Below are 22,903 nucleotides of genomic sequence, written 5' to 3' on the forward strand. Positions count from 1 at the left end.
ATGAGCTTCATGACTGCCACGCTCACAGACGCCGAAATCGACGCGCTTAGCAGCTCAGCCTTTGACCACGATGGCGCGATCTGCAAGCTCGACAAGATTATGCGATCGCTAAACACCGACCCTACTTCATTCGTTGAATCGATCCGGGTCAAAAACACGCTCGATGCGTACGTCCAACGCGCCAAACTTGAGCCGACTCTGCCAGTGCTCAGGCTCATCTTGAACTGCGAGTACAAACTGTGGAAGTTGGCCGAAGAGACACCTATGAAGCACAAGGTTTACTTGTCGCACTGGATAGAGGCCCTCCAGGAGATCAACAAGGAAGCAACCGAAGGGCAGGATGACAAGGCGACCAGCAACGACACTGTCACTGCTGCGGAAGTTCGGAAGACCAGGGCGGAATACATCATGGGGCTCCTGCTGTGGGAGCCATCATCATCCAAAGCCTCACCCCACTTGATACTGGACCGCCTTAAGATGGATGGTGTTCCACTAGCAATCTTCGATTTGGAACCGTATATGTGCATGCTCGTTGAGACTGAGGTTTGGGACGAGCTGCCAGAGCCGAAAGTAGGAGCTCCTGCACAGCCCTCCCAGGTGCCCACAGCACCAGCGGAAGAAGAGGAATCACTGCACGTTACTCAGGCGCAAGAAGTTAACAGCTCACAGTCATGGGACGAAGCCATAATCCGAAAGCTGAAATTCGAGCCCGAACAAGCCGTGCAAGAACTCGCGCATCTTCCACTCGAGCTATCGTCCCTAGACTTTCTCACCAAACTACACGCCAACCACACCTTCGTTGACAACGGGATTGATGGTCAAGACGTTACCATCCATTTCATACAGCACGCAATGCGGCTTATCGAGAAGATGGAGGCGCCCCCTCCGACGTCGCAGGAGGAGACAACGACAAACGGCACGATCAACGGCACGACCAACGGAACTACCAACGGAACTACCAATGGCACTGCCAATGGAACCACAAACGGAACCACCAATGGTGTCGGTAACGGTACCCCAATCGTAGAATACGGAAAGGATGCGCAACGTCGCGCTGTCATGATACTGCTGCTGTTCATCAAGAGCTCCATCACCAAAGGCTTCGTTGAAGCGGGGGCGCTCTTCTACGAGCTTCAGGAAATATGTATTCGATACATATGGATAAAAGAGGTCAGGGACTTCAAGGCTTGGACACAAGGACAGTTTGGGGTCAACTAGAAGCTTACCAAGAAGAAGTCGAAGAAAGCCAGGCAGTCAGGTCGGGTACAAAGAGGCTGCGGATGTTAGAGGTCGATAGGATTGATCATTAGACAGAAGCAGGGTGTATTGATACGCTGATTCAGGTCTTTCCTTTGTAGACGGCCAGTGTCGTTGATGCCAATGTTTCGATGTTGGCCGGTCCGTTTCTGCGACTGTAACGTTTGCCTCACGATGCAGCTACTGCGATCACTGCTCCGTACGGTCCAGATGTGGCAAGCCTCGCTGTGCCCGACATGCATAGCGAAACACTGGAAGCCGATAGCATGAAGATCCGCGTCCAGAACCTGCATGTTGTTCGACAATCTCACCGCTCCGCGTTTTCGAAGCTGTCATTCCAACCTTCTTCTCTATTACAGTGCTACAGTGGAGTCACCTGGAAGTGTCGAAGTCAAGTCATGGTCGTGCTTGAGGCGGTTCGAAGGTTTCGGGAATATCCGGGACTGCAGCTGAGGCAAGAAGCAACGCGCTAACCCTCGAACGATACCAAACTTTAGAGTTTCAAACCCCGCTACTGAAACAACCATCGCCTTTTCACCTCGGCCGGATTGCTGGCTAACCGTTCATGAACGACAAGCGGTGGATAGCTGCCGATAACGGCCAGGGATATCATCTCGTTGCTTACTTTTGTGTATGACCACGACCTGCGAATGTCTGCGTAATTCCGGGTGATATCACAGGAATGCGAAAGCGAGCTTGCAATAGCGAAACGATGTTCCCTCGATGCTGTTTCGATCGCCGAGCCTGAATCGAAACCTCGCTGCTGATACACATCTGCAGACATGCTTCCTCAGATGCCAAACATCAATGCACACTCCCACAACGCGACATCATTGTTCCGAAGCAGCCTTGGGAAGATCCCAAACCAAGCTTCTGGAGATGATCGTCCCGCAGTGGATATCCTAGCGGAATTGGCCTTAGCGGAGTAACCATGACCATCGTTCGACCAGCATCGTCTCAGCTCTCCGGTCAGGGTCTGTGCTCTCGGTATCACAGCCTCCCTCGACGGCCATCATCGTGTTTGGCCATGGCAGCAAGGGGTCGCGGGCGCCATCTTGCCTGGGTGGATCGGAGACGCAGACCGCTGAATGCTTGTGTCTATGCTAAGCTTTGGACCGCTGACAAGCCACCACCGGAAAGCTGTATAAAACCTGACTGCTCATCCTCCTAGATTCGATATCACCATCACTCAACATTCAAACCAACCAGACTCGCTTTCTTCCCTTCCTTCCATCCTTCTAATTACTTTCTTGCGCCGGTCGCTTGCTTAATTCACTACTCATTACATCTTTCTCACTCAATACTCTCAACTATCTTCAACTCTTTTCAAACCTTTTTATCAACCAACTTCATATCCATCAAGATGCGTTACTCTCTCGCTGCCATTGCTGCTATCGCCGCCTCCGTCCAGGCCCACGGTGTCGTTTCTGAGATCCAGGGTGCCAATGGTGTAACCATGCCTGGTCTTTCCGTCCAGGACGGTACTCCTCGCAACTGCGCCTCTCCTCTCTGCGGTTCCGAGGCTGATACTTCCATCATCCGCACCCGCGAGATGGGTGGCAAGGCCTCTGCTCTTGGACGCACCCAGGGTGGCGGTGCCGTTGACGCTGGTGCCGCTATCGCCATGTTCATGGGAGGTGCCGGAGGTGCTGGAGCTGGAGCTGGTGCCGCAGCTAGTGCCAAGCGTGGCTTCCTCGATGCTCTTACCGGTGGTGGCGCTGCTGGTGGCGCTGGTGCTGCCTCTGCCGGCACCAAGTCCACAGGAACTGAGGGTGGTGTCGCCAAAGCCGCAGGTACTGGAGCTACCTCTGGTCTGCCCACCACTGCCGACGACGGCACCATCACCATGACCTTCCACCAAGTCAACCAGGACGGTGCCGGTCCCCTGACCGCCCAGATCGACGCCACCTCCGCTGGTACCGACCCCGCCGCCTTCCAGGACGCAACCGTCATGCAGAACGTGCCCGGTATCGGTATTGGAGGTCTCTCCGCCGCCGCCGTCAAGGACTTCCCCGTCAAGGTCCAGATGCCCGCTGGCATGACCTGCTCCGGTACCGCCGGTGGCGCCACCAACGTCTGCATCGTCCGCATGCAGAACGCTGCCCTTGCCGGTCCCTTCGGTGGCTCCGCTGCCTTCACCCAGAGCACTGCCGCCAAGAAGCGCGCGGTCGAGTACAACCTCCGCAAGCGCCACATGGCCCGCGGTATCCTCGGAAAGCCCGAGTAAGCTTCTCGCCATCCATCAAGCTTTCTCTACATGGCCCCTTGGAATCATACAACGACGACAGCAGCAACCTCGGACAGCACGACAAATGGAGAGTTGGATATAATTTAATAAGAGATGAAGAACAACTTTGCGGTTTTGCTGGGCAATTCCACTTAGGGCACAAGAACAATAAGAGAGAGAGAAAGAGATATTACAAGTACATACGAGTATGAATAAAGTGAGCTCGGCTTTTCAAGAATCCATTTCTATGATGGGGTTCTTGGTGCCACTCCTTTAGTTCTGTACATAACTGACCTACCATACACTCATTTACTTGAGCTGTTTTCTTTTTTAGTTGTTTGGTTATATAAACTGTAATTAGATGGACGGAATGGGAGACGGGGTCTGCGGAAGGGGAAGGGGTTTGTTCCTTGACGGTCTTTTTGGATGGGAACAGCTCTTTTCTTTTTTTCGTGGGGGTTTCGTCTGGGTCTGTATATAGATGAATGTTAGCGAGTCTGGTTTAAAACTTCTTGGTCTTGCATGAGTGACTTTGGTGACTAGATGAATGACTGATGAATGGGAAATGTTTGTATTTAGAGGGCAACGGGCTTCGCAGTCTCTGGTAGATGACCACTGAGCTTCCTTGTGTACCTTGTAAATATAATGTTCTTCTAGATTGAAACGTCTGTATTCAAGTCTACAAAGGCATACGATTGGACAGATTCGAAGACTTGGCCCTAATGCAGACTTCCGGGACATGTGATTTTGTATACTGGATCACTCAAATTCACCGTAACAACGACGTTAATCTGAGTAAATTACCCTAGTAAACAGAAATCACATTTCGTCGGTGCTAGGATTAAATGTCTTATCTTGGCCATCTTCGTCGACAGCGTCCAGGAGAAATGTGCGGCGTAGCCACGCTCTCCATCGTTCCAGGTTCCACACCCATCTTTCAACATCCAGATCAGTGTTCTGGAAAACACTGCACAAGTGCTCGAAAAGGTCTTGAGTCGATGCTGTGTAGTCCGGCGTGATGGCCCATAGCCCTCGTTCCCGTGGCGACATCAGTGAGAGTAATGCGTATACGCGATCGCGTGGATCGACACAGGCGCTTTCGGACGATACATTCACCAGCCAGGTTAAGCTGGAAGTGATGACATCTGATCTAGTCCCAAATTGAATAATATAGAAGGCCCTTTCTTGCGCACTTGTCTCGAAGAGGTCCGCGAAGTCGAGATCTAACAAGTCTTTCGCCCTAGACACTAGCTCCGAATTAGGCAAGACCTCATTCCCGCACCAAAATTCGACAGACGATGAGAGCAAGTATTCTTGGAGAATCCACGTACGGGTCCAGTATGGATGGCTTACTATGTATTTGAGGCCCGCCAGGTGAAGATAGTCGTTAGCAGGTCGCTGTCCTCGCACGTACGAGAGTCCCGACAGCGTAAATTTTTTATTCAAGGCCTGACACTGCGCTGCGAACTCCAGACTTGCAGTACCAAGCCAAGCGATCGTCTTGGTTGCTCTGGTGTATATAGATCCCATGATAGCGACTTGATGATCTTTCTCGCTGTTGCTTGTTTGGTCAATCGAAAGAGCGTCAATCCAGAAGTAGCCGTCGAATTCCACAGCTCGTAGCTGATTGAGCAGATCCCAAAGATTCTGTCGTACAGTGAAGCACTGTCCATTGAGCAAGATCTGTTTTGTGGGCGATGGTTCTCCCCATACGTAAGAAACAGCAGTGTAGGGAGGTGCATCGACTAGAGACCTAACATGGAGTCCTACAGAGATAATGGACGAGGGCGTAATAGTTGAAGAGTCTAGCTCGAGTTTGAGCAGCCGCGTGTTGATTGTAGGGCTAAGGTCCAACGGAGCAGACTGATGGATTGTCGACATCGCTTGTAGTGAGAGATTTTCAAGGTTTAACGCGAATTGCCCTGTTTGGGGAGGGAACTGCATATGCGTAAGTAATGTAGGTCTTGATGTGCTTTGCAGGCTAACATGGTCTGAAAGAGAACTCGAGCCTTTCAACAGCCACGTAAACTCCTAGGGTATCTGCTTGTACGTACACTGATCCTACTACGAAAGGACAATCCTATCCCAAGATAACACGATGATAAGTACAAGCAAGAACTTTGTTTGCAGTGTATATAAGTTGTGTTCAGGTCTTGAGAAGGCTGAAACGCCGTGGCAGCAGACGGCAGCCTGCTTATATACGGCTGAGCGTCTTCGTGTTAGCCAATGAAAGACTCGATGCGCGGCATAGCCCTCTCCTTCATATCTGGGCGTCATTCTGGTGTATTTGGGTAAATACCCAGGCATGATGGGAATCTGCTTCTACAAACGCGTGGTTCAGAGGTAAGAGCACTGCGGAAGGGTGGATCCTGGAGTGTGGAGCCGTGCTAGGGTCGTTGATCGCCGGCGCGTCACCTCTACAGACATTTTGCGCCTCACGCAGCGCTCCTCTAACAACATCCTCCTCCGCTACATATATCCGACATGGGCAAAGGAACCGACAAGCTATACATCACCCACTCTGAGTGGTCATCTTCGGATGCGTTCGGCAACGCGCGCGGCGCAAACAGCGCAAATCGAGCCTCCGCTGCCGGCCTGTCCTCGACCTTCAAGCGCCTTCCCTTCAACTACTGCGCCGTCTCGCTGCAGCCCTTCACAGATCCCGTGTGCACATTATCGGGCACCATCTTCGATCTCACCCACATCCTTACATGGCTATCGAAACACCCCGACACGAATCCCGTCGACGGAACGCCATTGAAGCGTGCCGACCTCATTACGCTCAACTTCACCAAGAACGAGGACGGCGAATTCGTTGACCCAGTCACATACAAGGTCTTCACAGATAACACACACATCGTCGCGTTAAGGAAGAGCGGCAACGTCTTCGCATGGGACACGGTTGAGAGGCTGAACATCAAGGCGAAGAACTGGCAGGATTTGGTCAGCGATGACCCGTTTACGCGGAAGGATATCATCACTCTCCAGGACCCCCAGAGCATCGAGTCAAGAGACTTTAGCTCATACAAGCATGTGAAGGACGGAGACACAGTGGTGGCAGAGGCGGAGACCGGTGTGAACAAAGAGGCACTTGGCAACGCTGCGAAGATCCTCAAGGCGAAGGAGGCAGTTGCGAAGGCACGCGAAAACAGGAAGATCAAGGAGCAAAGCGGAATCACATCGAAAGCGCTCGCCAACCTACCCAGGAATGGCACAGCAGCATCGACATCCTCAGAACCCAAGAAGCCAGCATACAATGCCGCGGTGTATACCTCCGGTAAAGCTGCTGCGTCCTTCACCTCGACCGGCGTCACACCGCACACCTCCGGCGAACGCGCCCTCCTCTCCGACGAAGACTACATGCTCAAGCCGAAGCGCATAAAGAACAAGGGCTACGCACGCATCTCCACCTCACTCGGCGACCTCAACGTCGAACTCCTCCCCGAATACGCACCGCGCGCGGTGTGGAACTTTGTCAAGCTGGCACAGAAGGGATACTACAGCCACACCATCTTCCACAGGAATATCAAGGGCTTCATGATACAGGGTGGAGATCCGACAGGTACCGGAAGAGGCGGGCAAAGCATATGGGGCAAGCCATTCGAAGATGAGTTCGAGGGGCCGGAGAGGCATAACGCCAGAGGCGTACTCAGCATGGCAAACAAGGGCAAGGGCACCAACACGAGCCAGTTCTTCATCACGTACCGCGCCGTGCCGCATCTCGACCGTAAACACACGATCTTCGCACGAGTAGTTGGTGGTCTGGATACTACACTACGATCTATGGAGGTCGCAGAAGTAGGCGAGAAGGACAAGCCTGTCGACGATATCGAGATTCTAGACGTAGTCGTCTTCGTAGACCCATTCGAAGAATGGCAGAAGGAGCGCAAAGATAAGGAGAACAAAGAGCTGGAGGCTGAAGAGATCAAGAGGCAAGGCGGCACAGCAGATGACAAGACAACATGGACGGGCAAACGCATACGCGCAGATGGCACTGTGGACAACGGCACTGGTGAGGGTCTCGGCGTAGGCAAGTATCTCCAAGCTGCGAAACAGGAGATACAAAACCACGGTGAGGATGAGATAGTTGGATATGTGGATGAGGAGGAGGATGTTGCGCCGGTCAAGAAGAAAGCTAAGACAGGTGGTTTTGGCAACTTTGACGCCTGGTAGGGCGTTCCATAAGTCTTGACTGGAGGTTAGACAGCATGAAAATGATACCCCAACACGTTTTGCCTTGCATCTCTCGAAAGTTGGTTACATGTTTCTCAATATTGTGCATTCCTACAACGCGTCTAAAAACCGCAAACTCCGCGCTAGGCTAGCATTCGCGGAACTTGGCCGCTGCAACTCGCTGAATACACACACGGCTGTTTATAGCACAATCAAACAACACTCTTGGCCCCGTCGGCGTTAGCATAAAGCCTGTTGGGCGTAGCACCACCGTCCAATCGGTATGCGAGGAGCAAGTATGCCCAAGCCAATCAACGCGGACATACGTGGGGTGATGGTGTAGTTCGGAAGGTGCGGACGACTACGGCGTATGATGTCAAGTTTGGGCTGCTCTTTTGATCATCGTGCAGGGCGTAATATGGGATGTCGCGGAAGTCTGTTTGGTCGACCAGGACGAATCTGAATGTTTAGTCGTCGGCTGATGCGGGGGAAACAGAACGGTGATAGGTGATAACGATGATGTATGCATACATGCATGACGGAGGTAGAGATAAAGAGGGCTAGGTCGCGCCTACCTCAGCTCGTTGACATCACAGATCAACACCGTCTTGACTACTGCACCTACAAACGCTTGCGTCCACGCTTAAGGAAGCTTGATCTCTGCACTTTACCTGCTCAATCTCAGCACACTCGTACAACAAACAACATCATGTCTTCATCTGACATCCCCTCCTCTTGCCGCGCCGTCGTGATTGAGAAGAAGGGCGCGCCGTGGACCATCAAAGATGTCCCCGTCTCTGCGCCAAAGTCGGGCGAGGTTCTGATCAAGGTTCTTGCGTGCGGCATCTGTCACTCAGACAGCTTTATGCAACAGGGCCATCTGGGAGACGTCTACCCTCGCGTCCCGGGACATGAAGTCATTGGGAAGGTAATCGCAGTCGGCGATGGCGAAAAGAAGTGGAAGGTTGGAGACCGTGTTGGTGGAGGATGGCATGGTTCTCATGATGGAAGCTGCAAGTCCTGTAATAAGGGAATGTTCCAGATGTGCGAGAACGAGCTTGTCAATGGTGTTAGTCGGGATGGTGGATGTAAGTTTTACCTTTCTATTGGCGAAGATCGAGACATACAAGACGGTGGACTGACATGAGTGATGTCAGATGCTGAGTACTGTACTCTCCGCAGCGAGGCTGCAGTGCGTATTCCCGCCGATGCCAACCCCGCCGAATACGCTCCTCTACTCTGCGCTGGTGTTACAGTGTTCAACGGCATTCGCAAGATGAACATCCAGCAGGGTGACACTGTCGCCGTACAGGGACTTGGTGGCCTAGGTCATCTGGCACTCCAGTACGCTCGCAAGATGGGCTACCGCACAGTCGCTGTATCCTCTTCGGACAATAAAAAGGACTTTGCTCACCAGCTCGGCGCAAACGACTACATCGACACATCGAAAGAAAACGCCGCCGAGGCACTACAAAAGATGGGTGGTGCAAGCCTCATCGTTGTTACGGCGCCGAACCCGCAGATCATAGGACCGTTGGTTGATGGACTTGGACCTCTGGGCAAACTTCTTGTCCTTGCGCCTGTGGGCGATATTCCAGTCAACACCGTGAGCCTGATCATGAAGGGCAAATCGGTCCATGGATGGCCATCCGGACACGCGCTGGACAGCGAGGAAGCGATTGACTTTGCGGAGAAACAGGGCGTGAAGTGCATGGTCGAGAAGTTCCCATTCGACAAGGTAGAAGATGCTGTCAAGCACATGGAAAGCGGAAAGGTGAGGTTCAGGAGTGTGATCGTTATGGAGTAGGCAGACCGAGAAGCACTGCGCATGGCAAGGATGCTGTACGCGGTCAGCGCGGATATGGAAACTATAGAAAAACGTCAGGAACTATAGCTGAGGAGATGATTGAAACAATGAAACAATTGCCATCATGCAAAATGTCTTGCTATATGAAGCCCCGCATATGGGCTCGTGGTCGTACTGGGATGATGGAGGTTTGCTTGCAAGGAAGCGGCGGCGAGGTAGTTAAAGCGCGAACAGCGGCCATCAGGGTAGACGCAGCTCGCAGCTATAACCATCACACACACGTCAAACCCGTCATACGTACACTCCAAGAAAGCCAAGTCCGCATCTTGATAGCTTCTCTCTTCTAGGCCCTTGGGCTCCACGTGCGAACGCATCCACGCGCCACAGCCACGCAGGCGCCATAACCGTCTCATCTCGGGCGATTGTGGTTCGCGCCTCGCCCGCCAGTCCATACGCAGCCGCCGAGGCAGCTCAATTAAGTACACGCGCGACACACACCTCTCACACATCTCATGTCCAGCTCCGGGTACCTGCATCTGAAGCGCGGTCGCGACATGTAACGCCTGCGCTGGCTCGCTGGGCCAATGGGCGGCTGCAACGCCGCAGCGACACTAACCACCGCCTACCCCGTTGTTTCAGAAAACTGAAAAACGGCCACTTGTGACACTCAGATAGCTGTACAAGGACTGCCCGTCTCGTGGCTACCCACTTGAGCTATGATGAGGCAAAGGCAAGGTAAGGGTCTTCTGTGTGCGGATAGGACGGGTGTCCTTGTAGATCTACCTTAAGATGTGGCGGGTCCCGCCGCCTGGTCCCAACGCTGCCTGAGTTTGGTTGTTGAGCGACTGAATATCACGAAGATCGCGGCTCTCCTCCCTTCTCCTTTCCTTTCTTTTGCAAACTGTTTTCTTTCTTAACGCTGTGCGTCTTTGTTCCCCAACAGTTCGTTTCGGAAGTACGTTCGCTCTTTTGCAGGCCCGGTGCCAGGAAGAAACAACAGTCGTTCCCTCGTTTGCGTGTTGCGTCATTCACGTTCTTTATTGCAGCTTTTCTGGATATTGCTGTATAGACAAGGCGATCTTTGGTATATCCGCGCACTGCCGTTACACCATTGTGTCGAAACAGTTCTGTCGACGTCCCAATACGTGAGAAGTGGGGCGCATCACCATCTCTACCAGAAGGTTACAGCAAGAGTTCTGAACTTCGGTTGTCCACGGCAACGCGCAGTCACCGGAACATCACAGCAAAAATCCCAGTGCAGTCGGCAGGCGGCAGCACTCGAAATTTCACACGACGCAAACAATCCCGCTGTCGTGAAAACGTCATACCGCCTGCTCAAACGCAAGTCGTCTCACCACCTCCGGAAGACATCTTTCCACCAGGACATCCAGGCTTCGTGATCGAAGTTCGAGATTGGCACTCGGAACTCTGGGTCACGGCCCTTTCTCCATTCGAGACCTACGGGTCCGCCGACCCCAATTCACGAAATCCTTCACAACACTCACGATGCTACCCGCCTCAATACGTTCAGCCTTGGTGGCGCTCACGCTTGCGTCGATATCCTCAGCGACAACAGTTTCGCTTTCGGCCTTTATTCCGCGGATCCAAAACCTCCCAACTTCTTGCAACACCGTCTACAACTCCGCCATCTCGGGCTGCTCAGCCGATGACTTCAAATCTGGGGCAACATGTACCGCATCCTGCGTACGGGGTCTTTCAGCGCTTGCGGAGGAGGTGAAGGACAAGTGTGCGGACGTCGATGCGGGCGAGTTGAGCATCATCGGCGTCTTCCAGAACGGACTTGGTATCCAGAGTCTATGTCCAGGAGTAACTATCGTAACGACCTCAAGCGAGACTGCCCAAAAGACGAACACGAAGACATCAGAGCAAGCAACAAGCACGCAGGCGGTCTTGACGTCTACAAGTTTCACAAACTCAGCAATCGAAGCGACGTCAACTTCGTCAAGTTCAACAGCGGATTCGGACGATGGGGATGACGAGCCGACGAGTTCAGCGCAACCGACATCTACGAGCTCGTCAACAGGGGGCTTGACGCTGGATCCGAATGCCACTGGAACGTTCACGACTTCTGTCGCACCACCCACAGACACTGCGCGGGCGGCGGATCCGACACAAGCACCGAATGCCCAGCTGTCAAACACTGACTCGGGCGGTGGCTCACCGTTCGACGTCGTTGCGGTAGGCGCATCATGGCAGCTCAAAGCTTCGGATCTGTCGATAGCAAGTCTATCTGCAGTAGCCATTGTGCTGCTTACGGGCAGTTAGTAGCACTGTGTCTACACCTTTCTTATGTTTATGCATTGCCGAAGAGGCTCACGATATGGCGTTGGAGTTTGCATTGTTTGTACTATACCCGCATTGATGGATTGGCAGAGAAGAGTCACGACAGCCGGGAGTGTCAGAGAGACCATGTGTCACGGAGTAGTCATGTAGCATAGGTGGACACAATTAAGGGCACTCACAGCAGCGAAAGCTTGCGTGAAACGATGAATCAAAGCACATGGATACCTCACTCTCTCAATTACCTGCATGTGGTTCTCCTTCTGCCTGCGCATTTATCCAACTCTTTCAAATTACTCTCATGTCGCCGTGCTGCTCCACGGCAATCGACCCTTCCGGCCAACAGCCCCCTGCCATGTAAGCGAGCGTAGCTGCACCCCAGACGTAATCGCCTTCCCGCCCAGTCGACTTATCGTCAGCCCTCCACTAACCCAGCCCCACCACCATGCAGGAGCACAGGAGTAGAGTCGAGGACCATGAGGAAGACGTTATTGCTGTGTTTCATCCACGGCTTCAAGGTACGGGTCATTCACGAGATATCCTCATTACGTCATCGCCGGGGTCGTGTCCGCATGTCTCAGGCCCAGCCATGTGCAATGCGACGCCCAATGCGGTGCGAACACATGCGAGAACGATACTGACACGTGCTATAGGGTGGAGATGAAACATTCAGAACCTTCCCGAGCCACGTGAAGGCGCTCCTCCAGCATGCGCTGCCCAAGGTCACCGTCCTCACCATCACGTACCCCCAGTTCGAGACGCGAGGCGACTTGCACGAGTGCGTCGGCCGCTTCAAAGAATGGCTCCAGAACAAAGTAATAGACCTCGAGGTCGCCAATTCAACCCCCTCGCCCACCGTCGACCCTTCGGTGCGCACGATACTCGTAGGCCATTCTATGGGCGGCATCGTTGCGGCTGAGACGCTCCTCTCCATCCTCGCTGAACAGCCGATCCATTCGCAGTCCAACTCGCAGACCGGCTCTACGGGCTCGCTTGCCGACCATTCGGCGCTCATGTTCCCGTACATACAGGGCATCCTCGCTTTCGACACACCATACCTCGGTATAGCGCCTGGCGTAGTGGCACATGGCGCGGAGAAGCATTGGAACACCGCGAGCTCGGCATACTCGGCGTATAACAACCTCGCAGGCGCGTTCGGATGGGGCGGGAAGGACACTGCGGCTGGTGCCGTCGATACGAGCAAGATGCTCCCAGCACCCTCGTCTACTGGCGACGCAGCATCGGCACCGCTCTGGCAACGCTATGGGAAGGTAGCCATGTTCGCTGGTGCAGCGGGCGCAATAGCAGCAGGAGGCGCAGCAGCCTACATGAAGAAGGACCAGATCACTCAGGGCGTATCATGGGCCACATCGCATCTGGAATTCGTCGGAGTCTTAGCCCGCCCCGAAGAGATGCGGAAGCGACTCGAGAAGATTGCAAAGCTCACAACGAGCCACGGTCTCGGCTTCTGCAACATGCACACCACGCTCGGCCATGCCGTTAACAGCGAGAACAAGGAACATGGTTGGACAGGCAAAGTGGCAGGCAAAGACCGCACCTTCTGCAACCTTCCCAAAGGCCCTCTCAAGGACTTCTTCATGCCCGCCGTGAACGACAAAGCTACAGCGGAAACCTGGGCCCACACCTCCATGTTTGAGCCTCGCAACAACCCCGGCTACTACACTCTCAGCGAGACAGCCAAGGAGAAGATCATCGAGTGGACAGAGTCGACGGACTGGTACGAAGAGAGTGAGGGCCCGTTGACGGGAGAAGTTGGTGAAGAAGCGGAGATTGTAGAGAGACAAGAAGTAGATGAGCAGATGCAGAAGGAGGCTGATAGGAAAGAGGCGGAGGAACTTCAAAAGGCGAAGGAGAAGGGTGATGTTGATGCGCTTGAGGAGGAGGGCGACTTTGTGGATCTGAAGAGGACGGGTGAGGTTGCGGAGGGGGATGAGGAGGCGAGGAAGAGGAGGGAGTTGTGAGGGGTGTGGGGGAGGGGGGTTGGTTTTGTGAGTCTGTATACCCTTTGATATTGAGAATGAATACATGACCTTTCTCAGCAAGAGCGAAGCATATTCAAGTTCTCAAATAGGTCACATCCGAGGTGCCTGTTTCGAAGTTCGATACACAGCTTACATTGCACGCTCGCTCGGCCTTCGTTCTTTTGCAGGTTAGCGTAACAGTTCCAGACCGGTAAGGACTACTTGGCGCATACTGGCCCCCAACAGTGATTGACATCCCGTCTGCAATCTCAAACCCATGTCTTTCTTCTACATCGGGGACAAGCAGTCGTTATGGCCCCCGCATGTTTAGCTTTCCCGCCACTGCTTACTTCCCGAGGCTTCAGCCAGTTTCAGGTCCACTTCTTCTACTCCCGAACTACAACATCAATTGCTTTGACGAATGTGCTGGTGCAGAACCGCGGGCACAAGAACCAAATCGTCATGGCATTTCGCCTTACCGTTCCCGCTCGTATGTGGCTTGTAGCAGTCTGGTTAGGGTGCTCTTTGGGTCAGGCAGCTTCTGTGGCGCCGCTTGTCGTCGCGCCTAGCGGACATTGGTAACTTGTCATGATGATGAGTCCGAGATATAACTAACTGTGGGATAGGGACGGCGCAGACGGTCCGTGGTCAACCTTGGACCTCTCTGTGGGTAATCCAGTTCAATCCTTTCGGTGCATTCCTGGCCCGATTTCCCCGGTTGTCATTGTGCCGAGGGAAAGCAGATGGTGCAATGATACATGCGCTTTCTTTTATGGAGACTCGTCAAATACCTGGGAGTGGGTAGAGCGCAGTCGTATGCCTGTAGAGATAACCGAATATCTGAGCAGCTACCCCGACGTTAGCGAAGAAGGCGAAGAAGACAACCCGGGCCTCGCTTCATGGGGTGTTGATGATGTATACCTCGGAAAGACCGCACAAGACCGCCAAATTCCATCACAGTATATCGCCGAGACTTTCTTCAAGAGGTTCCAACTTGCGACACTGGGTCTCTTCCCGGATTTCGTCGGCCCTCCTGGGGCAGCAAGACCTTCACTCCTCTTATCACTGTGGAACTCCAAAATCATTCCTAGCTTGAGTTTTGGCTATACAGCGGGCTCTTTTAATCGTATGTAACTAATCTGGGAGGACTCGTGGCTCATAACTAAATGTTTTCGCAGGCAATACATTAGCTAGTCTGATCTTGGGCGGGTACGATTCTTCACGATTCGGTCCTGAAACTACTACGCAATGGAAATTCTCAACTGAGAAGAGCAATTGGTTCTTTGTACACTTAACTGCAATCACTATCAATGGGGTCGCTTCGTGGGAACGAGCGCAACCATCTCTGCAAACAGCATTTCCAATTGATCCCGGAGTTCCACAAATATGGCTCCCGGAGGACGCTTGTGCGATGTTTGAAGCTGCGTTCGGACTGGTCTGGGACGACACATTGGAACTGTATCTTGTCAACGATACAACACATATACGGCTTTTACGCGAGAACCCCGAGGTACAATTCACTATCGGACTTGACGACCAAGCAACAAACTATACGCTTCCATATTCAGCTTTCGATCTCAGGCTCACATACCCTTTTGTAGATACCCCTACATACTACTTTCCCTTGAAGCGAGCTTCAGAGCCCGCACAACACATGCTCGGTCGAGCATTCCTGCAGGAAACTTACATTACCGTCAACTACGAAACACAGAGTTTCAATCTAAGTCAAGCGTCTCATGATAATGGCTCCACGAACATCGTGTCAACTCCCTCACTATCCGAACCCAGTCAAAGTTCAGATCTGCCTCTACCTTCACCCACAAACAGCCCGAAGAACCTTTCCTCGTCTGCATATGCGGGGATCGGCGTAGGTGCGGGCATCATAGCGCTTTCGGCGTTGTGGCTGATCGTAGCCTGGAAGAAGAAATGGGTTCCTTTCCGAAGCAAGACCTCGAACGGGGACGGCGACCAGAACGACTACAAAAAAGCCGAACTGCATGGTGAGCACAAGCTGGGAATTGAGGCTATGGAAAAAGAGAGGTTCGAATTAGATGCTGGTTCAGCGAAGCATGAGGCCATGGACAGGGAAGCATCTGAGCTCCAGACTGTGGAGAAGGCTTGGGAATTGAAGGGCTCGGGTGAAGTAGGCGTTGTGGAAGTTCAGGGCAGTGATGTGATGTATGAGCTGCCCGGTGATGGTGGTGACGTACGGGCGGCAGATGAGAAGCTGAGGACTGCTTGACCTGTAGCTCAGTCATGAAGATATACAGTTCGCATGACAGCGCTACGATATAGTAACAAAAGTGAGATTTTCGGAGAACATAATGTGATTTCGCTCCTGTTCCCGATCGACAACAAAAGGCACCTAGATTGGTTAGCGCTAGACAAGCTTTTTCACACGCGCGTCGGCGTCGTCAACGCTTTGTGCATCGTCCGCTCAACCCATGCTTCGATGTCATCTATACCCACACGACACATTCCAGAAGCGCCACAAGATTGATCCGCAGAAACCCCACGAGCGATGACATCCACTATACGGCGCCCATTCACACAGCACGTCAATCGTATGTCCACGGAGGCGTCTGAACCCCTCAATCATTAATATAACCGTACACTGTGTATCTCTTATACAACGACCCAACTAGCAATCTAAGCGCTGTTGATATGACAGAATGCATCATCACCCTCCTAAACGTCATCGACATCCATTTCATCACCCCAATCCTCCTCGTTGGCATCTCCATCCGTTGTCTCACTCCCATCCTGGACATCGCCCTCATTCGCCGTTTCCGCTACAGGAGTCTCGTTCCTCGTAATGAGATAATCGGCACTCCGCTCGTAATCTTCTTCCCACGATTCCAAAAGGTTGTTGCCACCGCCGACGAAATAAAGGTATCCAACTTCGCTTGCGACTTTTCGGACCTGTCGCTCCCATTCCTCGCGCTCTTCCTTCTCTTTCAGTGTCTCTTCAAAGCCTGGTTCGACTTCCACGTCGTCCGTCGTTTCCGAATAGGACAGTGAGCTGCGCGGCGGTCTGGGACGCGTTGTGTTACCGCGCGCGCGCCGTTCCGCTGAACGCACCATTTCTCTGTTGTTCTGATGGGTAAGGCGACTAAAGTAGCCAGAGATCGGGTAGTCCCAGAAATCTTTGTTGATGGGCATGTCGCCCAAGCCGTGCTTGCGACGTAGCGCTGCCTCGGTCTTGTCTCGGGCTTCCCAGGCTCGTCGCAAGTTGGCGTCCGAGTGCAATTCTTTGCGCTTGTCTGCGATTATCTGGCGCAGTATGGGGTTGCCTCTATGTGTTTGCGTGGGTGTAGGATGCTGGTTGCGCGAACGTGGTGGTGTCTGGCGCACGAGTATGTGTGAGGTGGCAAGAGCGCTTGGTCTCTCCCACCAAGCCTCGTACTTTGTGGGTTGCGCCTCAGGCATAGTTGTGGGGTAAGATGATACCAAGGAGTCACAGACGGGGCACAACGAGGGTGATTTGTTGGGTAAGACTGCTGCCTGGATGGTGTTGGGGTTGAACTGGGTGTGAGCGTCGTCCCACGCTCGCTCGCGCTCCCAGCGCAGCTGCTCCTCTTTGCGTGTCTTCGCGAGTCGCTGCTTCGCTATCAGGTACCCGTTTCTTGCCCTGTTCCACCGTCGGTCGCGCATGTACACTGGAGGTCTTAATCCGCCTTCGGCTACCAGCTTCTTGAGTGCAACGTCGGACTTTGCTCTAGCCTGCGAAACTGTGCATTTGGAACACCACGGAGTATGTTGTGGATTGGAGGGGTGGAGTCCATGGTGACATCGAGTCGCAGTCCGTATCTCGTGACCATAAGGTGAGTGAGCAAACGGCTGTTTCTTGCTAGGTGAGAAAAGCAACGTGTCGTCTGGGGTGAACATCATCGGCATGGTGAGTATGATGGTCTGGCTGGTGTATTTGTTGATTTATGCTGGTGAAGCTAGTGTGCATTATTGTGGTGGAAAAAGATGGGGTCGCGTGCTGTGGTTTACCACAGATTAGCGAGGTGGTCGTAATGTGAACTGGGGCTGTGAGCCTGAAAAAAATTAGAAGCTCTGACTTTGAATGTAGCAGGCGCAAAGGGGCGTGTTGTGCGAGGGTTTTAAACATAGGTTGCACTCCAGCCTATTCAATGAGGCGCGTCAGGGCGTCATCGTGCTCGCTTCTGATTGGTGTGCTGTCCCAGAAGTCTCACGCGAGCAGTCATCGAGACCGTCCGTGCGCTGTTTAGTCTACGATCACCCACACGCTGACTGGCTTCGTGGGGGCGTCAAACCTCATAAAAAGCGCGGGAGCCGATGCTAGAGCACTTCGCATATGCCCAAGACGTCAAAGGCATGTTTTGCCACCCAAATCACATCCCTGACCATGATCATCGCAATGGCGCAGGGTGTGTACCTTCACCTTCGCATCAGGCGCTGCCCAGGTAGCCTGGCAAGCCACACTATGTGGCGCTCGATACTCACCTTCACTTGCACAGCTTGATGTAGAAATCATGAGCTCAGTCCAAACCAGCCTCGCCTGGTCAATCTAACGACACCATCTACACTCATTTCCTCTCCCAGCTATGCTCGAATATCTACGACAGTCTTAACTAAGTCGCTCGTTACGAACCTATTGTTACGTGTAAATCGCTATTCACTGCGACACTTCAGGCTGGTTTTGCCGACCGACTCGCTGTAAACGAAGGTGACGGACAATCGAAATCGCAAGTCACCGCAGCATTCACTGTCGTATCTGGTCTCAAGCATTTATGCCCAAGCGCCGCCATCTCACGCTCATATAAGACGCTCTCTTTTGACAATACTTCTGTACCAAAGACACAACATGGAGCAGAAGCAGCCGAGAGCCTCGCGAAGGTCTGTCTCGTTCAACCCAGAAGCACCAACTTTCAGTCCAACGGCAGCCGAGACCAGCATGTCTGCCGGAATTGCAGGTCCGACTCCGCCTACCAGCCCGCGACAGAAACCGAAGATGGGAGACGTGTTCGATGGTAAGTCTTCTCTCCCGCGAGCACCTCTAGCAAGACTGACTGGATTGTAAAAGACTCGCCTTTCCGGCCTTCCAGGGATCTGCGACCTAACTACCAGGGCTACGAAGAGCTCAAGTTCGGAGAGTCCTCGCGGAAGCCACTCAAGCAGCAGGACGTGCCATTGGATTCTCTGCAGGAGATGTTTCAAGGTAACGTCAACCATATCACAATGCGATGATCGAAAGCTGACTTATCTAGACCACCACATCACTTTGAACCGTGAACGCCCCGGTGCAATCTCTCGCAGTAACCTCACAGGAAACTCTATCAACAGTCCGCGTGGTCTCCTCCCTGGTCAGCGACTCAACCCTGACTCCAAGGCGCCAGACGTCGGAGAGCTGAGTGCGGGCCTCGATCTCCCTGGTATCAAGAACGAGACGACTAACGTCGACTCTTCAGCACGCTTCCTCCAGTCTCACGGCTCTGAAGGCCTTTCAGAAGGCGTATTGGGTAAGCTCATAGGACGAGCGCTGGACAAGCCGTTAACCGCGAATGACCTAGCCCAATACCTCAGCGGCAAGGACAAGGACGACGCCGCTAAGACACCTCTACGTCGCAAGAGCTACATTCAAGATCGCTATCCAGAGCGCGCAGATGAAGAACGCCAGTCTACCAAAGTTGTTCCCGCGCCTCCTGGCTTTATGGGCGAACGTCCTCGTAGGATCTTCGCGGAGGAGCGTAGCTCTATCAACCCAGCGGCCATGCAGTCACCATTACAGCAAGTACCTACAGGTCCTGCGGGCTTCGGACAGCCTCGTCGCTTCAGCAACCTCCAGACTCCCAACTGGCCGTCTCGCCGGGATCATGTACCTGAGCTTTCTAGTCCAGGAGATTACCGCCCACGTCCACGAGCGCTGACCCGTACCAAGCGCACTGATCAAGGTCCCGAGCCTTCGCACGCCGACATCTACCCCGACGATGCGAATTTCATGCCGCGCCGCCCGTCCTACCAAGCAGAGCCTACAGAGAGGTTCCAAGGTTTCATGCCGGCGACCCTTCCCGAGCGTCCATTCCGTGCAGAGAACACTGTAGTCTGGCCCACTCCCGCAGAAATGCATGCACAGAAGCCTAACAACCAACAGAGACGCAGCGGCTTCCCTCGCCATGTCCCAGCATTGGAGAGCCCCGCGCCCGTAGTACGCTGGTCCCCACCAGAACCTTCTTCCATGGCTCACTACATGCAGCAGTTCGGAGAGCCCTCCCACCCTTTCGCCTTCACTTTCCCGGCTCCCGCTCCCTCTGCCACTCCGCCGTTCGACATCTTCGAGAACCACCATGCCCCCACTTATGCTGACATCCACGAGACTGACGCTGAGATGGAGTGCCTTCTGGGTATTCTTCCCGACCTCTTCGACCTCGATCTACCTGAGATGCCGTCCGACGCGCGCCCCCTCACTCCTGGTCAGAACGACGGTACTCGCTATGGCCTCAAGTACTACGGCATCGGTTTAGGTGATACTTGGGCGTGCCCTGCTGCGCGTGAGGACGAGCCGTTCAGGGTCCGCCCCCGTGATCATGATGGTTGGGGTGGATGGCAGTGGGCTATCGACAAGGGTTGGGGCAATGAGTAAGCTGTCATTGCGACTATGTCTAACACGACTTGAACTGACCCTATATTCGAGTGCGAACGCTAGGCAATGAGTAACGAACATGGCTTGGATGGCGGGGACGTTGGAGTGTGATGAAGGCACGGTCAGAGACTCTCTGGATATCACTTTGACAAAGGAATGGCGGGCGGCGATATGGTGTTGCTGCGACGTCTTCCTTGTTAGTCGGCATGGAAATCAAGGCTTACATATGATCATGGGTGGAGAATTGTCGTTAGACGGTAACGAAGACATCATCCATCATTACATGAAGCAATGAAGAACATAAAACCCAAGATCTGTTCGCCTTGAACTTACCAAACAAAGCATAGTGATGATGGAGATTGAGAAGGTCATGCTCATAAGGATATTGAATAACAGGTCAAGAAGCCAAGTGTAATCTAGGGACGGTCTTCAATACACCGCACCCCAACGCCCAGACAAGTGTCCGTCCGTGTACTTATGCCGAAATCCTCATCGCCTATCCACAAGCCATTCGTAGCGCTGCACGTACCCCATATGCTCCTTAATCCGAATCATAGTCCGTCTGTTGGCTCGATCGCTCGTTATCGAACGTAGCGCCGTACCGACACCGATACCGCACCTGATCAAGAAGAAGGGTTAATATGTGCCTTCAGATTCAGGGGTTGCACACCATGCTGGGGTGTCGCGGTGCCGGAGCCAGCTTGAGGGGTACCCATTCCAGATAGTGGACTTACGGCTCCACTGGGTGGGACGGGGATCTTGATGTCTTCGGGGCTTCCAGGAACCATGGATTCGGGTAGCTCGGGAATCTTAATGCGTTTTGCCACGTTGTTGTAGGAGGAGGGTATGATCTGGGAGGGTGTTAATATAAGGATAAGGATGGCAGCGAGTAGTATAGATGAGCTTACCTCAATGATCTCGTCGCGAGGGAACTCGAGCTTGGGTATGTCGGCTGCGTTACATGCCATTAGATATCCGTAAAGCACACGAAGAACAGACTCGTGAGCGATGATGAGAAGATCGTTCTCTTCACGCTCAAGCTCTAGGATGATGGGCTCCATGCGCACTGCAAGATCATGGTATGACTCTGCGCGCGGGTATCGATGGTGGTACGGGTCAGCTTCGTGCTTCTTGACTTCCTCGGGGAATTCCTGGCGGATCTTGGCTTCTGACATCTTCTCGCATACACCAGGGTTCATCTGGCTCATTTGCGATCGCTGTCTGACGCGGTAGCCCATGGAGGCTAGAACCTCTGATGTCTGTACAGTCCTTCGGCGCGTGGAAGTCCAGATCGTCAACGGTTTCAGCGATGCATCAGTTGCTCCCGACTCGATCAGCTTCTGCTTCTCCTCTTCGCGATACTTCAGGAGTACTTCGCTCATCTTCTTGGCGTATTCATGACCTGCTGGTGATAGGTCTGCGTCGGCTTTGTACGAGTCCTCCTCTCGCGTAGTTCCTGCCCGAGCAAAGTACGTTTGCCGTGACTTGATGTGAAGGTTGAGCAGGTAGAAGACGATTCGTTGGGAGAGGTATCCGAATGCGCAATTGTTGACTACCACTCGCTCGCCAGCGTTGATCATCTTGATCCAGTGTAGGTCCGGCTCCTCCATAGTCTCGAAATGCGGTATCCGCGCGTTGATGCGTGCTAGGTAATCGTGAACCGCATCCTCGTCTTTCCATCCTTGGTAATCTGGTGAAGAGATCTTGACCCGGCGGACGTTCTCTTGGATGATGCGCTCGTCGGTACAATGTGATTCGATGAAGACTGTCTGGATCCCGTTCTTGGCAAACTCTTTCGCTAAAGATCTACGGCCTTGACTGATTGCATTGACGGCGTCGTAAATAGCCACCTGGCCCTTGTCGTTTTCCAGAAAGTGGTAGATATCCTCACGGCACTTCTTGAGAATCTTGTTGCGTAATAGGACAGATTGCGGCGATGCGTTCAGAAAGAAGTAGTCGTCGGGGACATCGTTGTCCGGACCTAGCGTAGCGCGGCGGTAGTCGCCAAGATGAAACACGTGCGTCTTGACACCCAGCCACCGGAGGTAGCGGGCTAAGGCGACAGATGTGTGTGTCTTTCCTCGAGCTGGTAGTCCACAGGTGGCGATGACTATGCGACCGGAATGGAAGAGGCGGCCTGACTCTGTGCTATAGAGTTGAGCGGGAGCCATTTCCTCTTTGGTGGGTAAGTCGTGGATTGCGTCGACAAAAGTACTCGACCGCCGCCGGAAGCGGGGTGAGTTTGCGTATATCTCAGCGGTACTGTCCATGATAAGTGAATGTCCTGTTCAGGAGGTGGCCTGCGTTGGTACTTTCGCATCGCTGCGGAAAGTGGGGTCATGGCACTCACAGTAGGGTATCCATAATTGCAAATTCTTCAGGTTGTTGGAAGAGTGTGATGGAGGAAAAGGGAAGAAGTGCAAGATGCACGGGAGGAGAAACGGTCGAATGTCAATGAAATAGAGTTGCGTTCGGTTCAAAGGTCACAGTTCCAAGGTTCCGGCGATGATAGCGTTTGCCGAGAGATGTCAGCAAACAAGGTGCGG

General features: G+C 53.2%; 8 protein-coding genes across 8 annotated transcripts; 6 read left to right on the forward strand and 2 right to left on the reverse strand.

The window, feature by feature from the left end:
• Positions 1–163: 163 nt before the first annotated feature.
• Positions 164–1,218, forward strand: J4E83_001604 (uncharacterized protein; the record flags this gene model as incomplete). Its single annotated transcript, XM_049328558.1, has 2 exons — positions 164–167; positions 206–1,218. 2 exons carry the CDS (start codon positions 164–166, stop codon positions 1,216–1,218), a joined length of 1,017 nt encoding a protein of 338 aa, XP_049193076.1.
• A 1,402-nt stretch (positions 1,219–2,620) lies between these two features.
• J4E83_001605 (uncharacterized protein) lies at positions 2,621–3,484 on the forward strand (the record flags this gene model as incomplete). Its single annotated transcript, XM_049328559.1, has 1 exon — positions 2,621–3,484. One exon carries the CDS (start codon positions 2,621–2,623, stop codon positions 3,482–3,484), a length of 864 nt encoding a protein of 287 aa, XP_049193077.1.
• Positions 3,485–5,968: 2,484 nt separating this feature from the next.
• Positions 5,969–7,657, forward strand: CYP8 (Peptidyl-prolyl cis-trans isomerase cyp8; the record flags this gene model as incomplete). Its single annotated transcript, XM_049328560.1, has 1 exon — positions 5,969–7,657. One exon carries the CDS (start codon positions 5,969–5,971, stop codon positions 7,655–7,657), a length of 1,689 nt encoding a protein of 562 aa, XP_049193078.1.
• A 709-nt stretch (positions 7,658–8,366) lies between these two features.
• On the forward strand, positions 8,367–9,464 carry J4E83_001607 (uncharacterized protein; the record flags this gene model as incomplete). The annotated part of the gene is made up of 2 exons (XM_049328561.1): positions 8,367–8,745; positions 8,815–9,464. The coding sequence occupies 2 exons, from the start codon at positions 8,367–8,369 to the stop codon at positions 9,462–9,464; spliced, it is 1,029 nt and encodes a 342-aa protein (XP_049193079.1).
• Positions 9,465–12,373: 2,909 nt separating this feature from the next.
• On the forward strand, positions 12,374–13,747 carry J4E83_001608 (uncharacterized protein; the record flags this gene model as incomplete). The annotated part of the gene is made up of 2 exons (XM_049328562.1): positions 12,374–12,378; positions 12,451–13,747. The coding sequence occupies 2 exons, from the start codon at positions 12,374–12,376 to the stop codon at positions 13,745–13,747; spliced, it is 1,302 nt and encodes a 433-aa protein (XP_049193080.1).
• Positions 13,748–16,435: 2,688 nt separating this feature from the next.
• J4E83_001609 (uncharacterized protein) lies at positions 16,436–17,176 on the reverse strand (the record flags this gene model as incomplete). Its single annotated transcript, XM_049328563.1, has 1 exon — positions 16,436–17,176. One exon carries the CDS (start codon positions 17,174–17,176, stop codon positions 16,436–16,438), a length of 741 nt encoding a protein of 246 aa, XP_049193081.1.
• A 1,552-nt stretch (positions 17,177–18,728) lies between these two features.
• Positions 18,729–20,357, forward strand: J4E83_001610 (uncharacterized protein; the record flags this gene model as incomplete). Its single annotated transcript, XM_049328564.1, has 2 exons — positions 18,729–18,737; positions 19,086–20,357. 2 exons carry the CDS (start codon positions 18,729–18,731, stop codon positions 20,355–20,357), a joined length of 1,281 nt encoding a protein of 426 aa, XP_049193082.1.
• Positions 20,358–20,980: 623 nt separating this feature from the next.
• J4E83_001611 (uncharacterized protein) lies at positions 20,981–22,627 on the reverse strand (the record flags this gene model as incomplete). The annotated part of the gene is made up of 1 exon (XM_049328565.1): positions 20,981–22,627. One exon carries the CDS (start codon positions 22,625–22,627, stop codon positions 20,981–20,983), a length of 1,647 nt encoding a protein of 548 aa, XP_049193083.1.
• Between the last annotated feature and the right edge of the window lie 276 nt (positions 22,628–22,903).

The sequence above is a fragment of the Alternaria metachromatica genome, assembly GCF_023757995.1.
Source record: "Alternaria metachromatica strain BMP 0045 chromosome Unknown scaffold_2, whole genome shotgun sequence".
NCBI classification, from domain to species: domain Eukaryota; kingdom Fungi; phylum Ascomycota; class Dothideomycetes; order Pleosporales; family Pleosporaceae; genus Alternaria; species Alternaria metachromatica.